At 47.0% G+C, this 6,064-nt stretch overlaps 1 protein-coding gene across 1 annotated transcript; it reads left to right on the plus strand.

Annotated features, from left to right (window-relative positions):
- The first annotated feature begins 4,397 nt into the window (after positions 1–4,397).
- Positions 4,398–5,165, plus strand: LOC131249683 (uncharacterized). The gene is made up of 2 exons (XM_058250460.1): positions 4,398–4,514; positions 4,623–5,165. Exons 1-2 carry the CDS (start codon positions 4,398–4,400, stop codon positions 5,163–5,165), a joined length of 660 nt encoding a protein of 219 aa, XP_058106443.1.
- The last annotated feature ends 899 nt before the right edge of the window (positions 5,166–6,064 follow it).

A 6,064-nucleotide genomic window follows, 5' to 3' on the forward strand; every position in this document is an offset into this window, starting at 1 on the left:
AGACTTATGCATTAATTATAAAAGAGAAAGAACTCGAGCCTACTAACATCCCTGAAAGACTAAGGCCCCTGCTACATGAATTCAAAGAAATCTGGCCCGATGACCTTCCCGATGGGTTACCCCCCATGCGGGATATCCAACACCATATCGACTTTGTCCCTGGGTCCAGTTTACCTAATCGTCCTCATTATCGAATGAGTCTGAATGAGTGCGAGATTTTGCAGGGACAAGTAGAGGAGTTGATCCGTAAGGGTCTTATTCGAGAAAGTATGAGTCCATGTGTTATACCAGCTTTATTAACTCCAAAGAAAGATGCGAGTTGGCACATGTGTGTCGACAGCCGAGCCATCAACAAAATCACCATAAAATACAGGTTTCCTATACCACGGTTGGACGATATGCTGGACATGCTAGAGGGTGCAAAAATATTCTCTAAATTGGACCTAAGGAGCGGCTACCATCAGATTCGAATACGGTCGGGTGATGAGTGGAAAACGGCCTTTAAGACCAAGGAAGGATTATACGAATGGATGGTCATGCCCTTCGGTCTTTCGAATGCGCCTAGCACATTTATGAGATTGATGAACCAAGTTCTGAAACCTTTCATTAGGCGGTTCGTTGTGGTTTACTTCGATGATATTTTGATATACAGTCAAGACGAAACCACCCATATGGAACACCTCAAGAAGGTCCTTCAAGTGCTCACTAAAAATAAATTGCACCTCAATTTAAAAAAGTGCAGCTTCATGACTGATAGCCTATTGTTCGTGGGTTTTGTCGTCACATCCACGGGCATTCTAGTGGATGAGGAAAAGGTAAAGGCAATCAGAGAATGAACTGTTCCTACAAATATTCATGAAGTGCGAAGTTTTCATGACCTGACGACATTCTATTGCCGGTTCGTGAAAAATTTCAGTACCATTGTGTCACCAATCACAGATTGCATGAAGAAAGGGTAGTTTCAATGGACTGACGAAGCCGACAGGAGCTTTGCTGAAATCAAACGCAAATTATCCACGACCCCGGTTCTTGTACTTCTCAACTTCAACAAACTGTTTGAAGTCGAATGTGATGCCTCATATGTCGGAATTGGGGGAGTTTTGTCTCAAGAAGGTAGGCCGGTAGCCTTCTACAGCGAGAAACTTAGCGATCCACGTAAGAAGTGGTCTACATATGAGATCGAGTTATACGAGGTAGTCCAAGCACTGCAAACTGGTGACATTATTTGATTCAAAGGGAATTCATACTTTACACGGACCATCAAGCTCTTAAATTCATTAATAGTCAAGCTAACATTAACCTGTGTGCATGCTAGATGGATTTCATTTTTAGAATTCATGTTCGTACTAAAACATAAGTCAGGCAAAAAAATAAAGTAATCGATGCATTGAGTCACCGTGCAACTTTGTTAGTCACTATGAGTAATGAGGTTGTCGGTTTAAGCGCCTCAAAGACATATATGCCGATGACGATGACTTCAAGGACGCATGGGTCGATGCCAAGAAGGTCACCCGCGACTTACATATGCAAGACGGGTTCCTTTTCAAGGAAATCGATTGTGCGTCCCAAACAGTTCGCTAAGGGAATAGATAATCTAAGAGCTACATGGAGGTGGCCTCGGTGGACACCTTGGCGAGACAAGACACGAGCTCTTGTGGAAGAACGATACTACGGCCACAATTGGTACGTGATGTGGGAAAGGCACCAACGTTGTTATATTTGTCGACCTCTAAGGAGCAATCTCATAATACGGGCCTTTACACTCATACCTGTACCTAACGGCCCTTGAGAGGATTTATTTATGAACTTCGTGCTTGGTCTCCCACGAACACAACGCGGCATGGATTCGATGTTCATAGTAATAGATCGTTTCTCCAAGATGACGTACTTTATTCCATGCAAGAAGACTCTCGATGCAACACACGTGGCAAATCTATTCTTCAAAGAAATTATGCGGCTACACGAGGTTCCCAGGACTTACTTCTGATCGTGACACGAAGTTTATAAGTCACTTTTGAGGAACTTTGTGGACTCGATTCGATACACGACTTCAGTTCAGCAGCGCCTACCACCCACAAATTGACAGTCAAACTGAGGTTGTGAATCGCACGTTAAGAAACCCCCTTCGATGTATTTCAGGAGAAAAGCTGAAGCAGTGGGATTTGGCCTTGTCTCAAGCGGAGTTTGCATTTAACAACATGGTGAACCGCTCGACAGGGAAATCCCCGTTCCAGGTTATCTATGGACGAGTACCTCGCCACACACTAGACTTGGTCCCTCTGCCCAAGCTCCCAGGCATGAGCATTGCAGCGGAACATATGGCTGACAAGATCATGGGCATTCATGCGGAGGTACAAACCAAGCTACATGCCTCGAACGAAAAATACAAGGAGCAAGCGGACAAGCATCGGCGACAAAAAGTGTTCGAGGTGGGCGACCAAGTAATGGTCCATCTGCGCAAAGAACGATTTCCGACCGGAACGTACAACAAGTTGAAGAATAAAAAGATTGGACCGATACCAATCATCCGAAAGATCAATGACAACGCTTATGTTGTTGATCTTCCAGATGACATGGCAATCTCACAGACTTTCAACGTCGCGGACCTGACCGAGTATCATGAACCAGTGCAGGATGAGAACTCGAGGACGAGTTCTTTTGAAGTGGAGGGGACTGATGTAGAGCGGGTCGCGGACAGTTTCATGGCCAAGATGGATCAGAAAAGGCCCGGTCGACGACAGAAGTGATCCAGACCATCGGACCTTAGATCGGGCGTATCTTGCAATCCGGAATGAGTTATCTGACGTAAAATATATGATTTTGGGGTAGAACGAGCTACTTTAGCCAACCAACCTAGCTATGCTGGGTTACGCAGCCCGAAATTGTGAAAAACCCCTTGATCGATGGTCGTTTCCCTGTTTTAATTTCGTTTTTACTATAAATAGTAAGTTTTAGTTTGATTATAACTCTTCATCCGTCGGGCTTTAGGAGTTGCGCCCAACATGAAAAGAGCTTAGAATAATTAGGAGAACGGTTTGGTGAAGCCAAATAGGACACTTACTATTTTTGGCCGAAAACCTTGCGCACTAGTAGACATCACGACCGTCTATAAATAGTAAGTTTACTATTTATAGTAAGTCGCGGATTCTAGGAGTTTGAGTTGTAGTTTGATTCTAATTTCTTTCCCATTGCTTGGTACCCTTATTTAAAGGGTTGTGAACTCGTTTTTATTCATTCATCAATCAATTTCGAATTTATTAGAATTTATTTCTATTTTCTGCTTTCTTTCCTCGTGGATTCGAGAAGTCTCTGTGAGGAGTCCAGAGAAGTTCCATGATACTCCGTGTGCCGAGCCTGGAGGCCCCTAAATGCAGACGTGACCAAAGATCTCGCCCAAGGATACACGCCCTTAAGACACGATACACCGCACAACCCAAAGATTACAGATAGTATCTCCATGATCACAATATCTTGCTGATTGAGCAAATCACGCCGAGATTAATGGACGTGGATCATTCAACCCATAGGTATATATAACAGGGGACCCCATTGTTACAGGTATGCAATATCTCGCACCCTCTCTCTACATTCGACTTAGACCCAGATTCCCTAGCCTGACTTAGGCATCGGAGGATCCCCCGGTTGAGCCAGGGTCTCATTTGCTCACCCTTTTATGTAGGACCAGGGTTTGTTGAAGGTTTGCGGCATTAAGTGGAGGGTGGTTTAGATTTTGACCTCAACATTTTTTGGCGTTGTCTATAGGAAATCGAAACAAAAGGCTAGAAGTTTTATCAGAAATGGCAAGAGGAAAGAAGAAGGTTACGACGGTGGAGCACGAACCTAACGGATAACATCAGTCTTCTTCGCTGCTGCATACCGAATTGTTTCCAATAGGGCCATCTCAGCGGACTCGGAGCCAAGGAGGAAAGTATAAGGCGTTACAAAATGAAGTACATATGTTGAAGAATGAAATCAGCCGAATGAAAGCGCAGCAAAGCTAGTAGCCACTTCTAAATATGGTGGAAGCCACTCCGACGCCCGAGGAATGACCGCAGTCGGTCAGTTCCCGGGCCAGAGGGTCCCAGGCATAGTCCGCACGAGCTCTCGACCCTACGCATAATGCAAGGTCCCAGAATCAATCCACCCGAGTTCCGGAACCTGTTCGGGATGCTGAGTCGTCCTGTGTGTCCGACACTTCGGCTCTGGCCCCCACAGACCTCCGCCATCGGTTGGAGAGGAGAAGACAGGGCAGAGCGCCCGAGGTGGTGGGGGCCTCCCAAGAGACAGTAGCTGAGAATCAAAATCCTTGGGAAGCTCAGTTTATGGAACTCCGTGATCAGTTTAAGACATTTTAGAAGAATCGGCAGTCCGCATCCGTCCCAACTACAGTATAGGCGATGATGGAAAAGACCGAGCCTCCCTTCACCTCAGCAATCATGGATGAGGTGATGCCGCTGAAGTTCAGGATGCCTCCCGTCATCCAATTCTCTGGGTCTGGAGACCCGTCGGAGCATGTGAAGTCGTACTGATCGTGAATACAGATCCAGTCGGCCACGGATGCAATGATGTGTGGAGCTTTCTCAATAACCCTCTTCGAGTCTGCTCGAAGTTGGTATCGACAGCTTAAGCCAAAATCGATCAGCTCCTTCGCAGAGCTCAGCAGATTATTCCTTACCCAGTTCATCTCTGGTAAGAAGAGTCGGAAGCCGACTACCCATCTGTTTACCCTCAAGCAGGGGAACAAGAAAACACTAAAAGACTTCATTGCCCGCTTCAATGAGGAGGCGTTGTTAGTGGAAGACTATGATGACAAAATGGCACTCTCGGCCATGTTCAACGGGCTCAAAGAGGGAAAGTTCACTTTCTCGATCGGGAAGAATCCACCGACCACAGTAGCTGAGCTCATTAGCAGGGCTCAGAAATATACCAATGTCGAGGAATTCTCTAACACCCACAAGAACGTACAAGTAGCTGAGCAGTTGTCCAAGGAGAAGAGGCCGAGGAACGAAGAACCTCAATCAGCAAGCAAGAAGCTCAACAATCGAGCCTCTCGCGATCGCCGACCGAGCAGGAGGCCTGAGAGCAAATTCCGTTCCTACACTCCACTCAACACATCTCCAAAGCAGATGTTGTTGGACATCAGGGGTCAGAAGCTCCTGAACTAGCCGGTTTGCATGAAGACCGACGTAGAGAAGTGAGACAAGCGCGAGTACTCTCGGTTCCATCGCGACCACGATCATAACACGAGCAACTATGTGCACCTCAAAGATGAGATTGAATCCCCCATTCGTAAGGGTCATTTGCGCCGATACACTAAAGAGGAGAGATTGGCCCGAAGAGAAGAGCAACCAAGCAAGCCGGTAGAAGAATCGGCCGAGATCTGCACTATCTACGGCGGCTCGTCCGGTGGAGGCGACTCGAACATGGCTCACAAAGCCCACTCTTGGAGTTCAGACCCCGAGCACTATATTCACTTGGCCGAGAGGCCTAGGAAAGAACTCTGGGTCAGCCCATGTAGTCTGACTTTCACATAGGATGATGCGCGCAGAATCTAGCATCCACATGACGATGCCCTCGTGGTGACTATAACCATAGCCAACCACAAAGTTTACCGCATTCTGGCCGACATAGGGAGCTCATCTGACGTCATATATTTCAAAGCATTCGAGAAAATGGGGATTGAAAGGTCACACCTTCGACCCGTGAAAACCCCATTGCGCGGCTTTGCCGGAGATATGGTGATCTCCGAGGGAGCCATCACTCTCCCTGTGACAGCAGGAGAGGGACAGCATCAACTCACGCTTCGCATGGACCTTCTTGTAGTCAATGTGTCGTTGGTGCACAATGTCATTCTGGGCAGACCTTCCCTTAATGCAATGAGGGCGGTTGTGTCCATATACCATCTGATGATGAAGTTCCCCGCCGAAGGTAGGGTTGGATACCTCCGAGGGGACCAGCGTGAAGCTCGGAGATGCTATGCGATAGCTGTGAGAAAAGGGTCGGTAAAGCAGGCCCTCACCATCAACATCCTCGACCCCAGAACTCCCACGGAAGATCCCCTCGA

The sequence above is a fragment of the Magnolia sinica genome, chromosome 6, assembly GCF_029962835.1.
Source record: "Magnolia sinica isolate HGM2019 chromosome 6, MsV1, whole genome shotgun sequence".
NCBI lineage: Eukaryota > Viridiplantae > Streptophyta > Magnoliopsida > Magnoliales > Magnoliaceae > Magnolia > Magnolia sinica.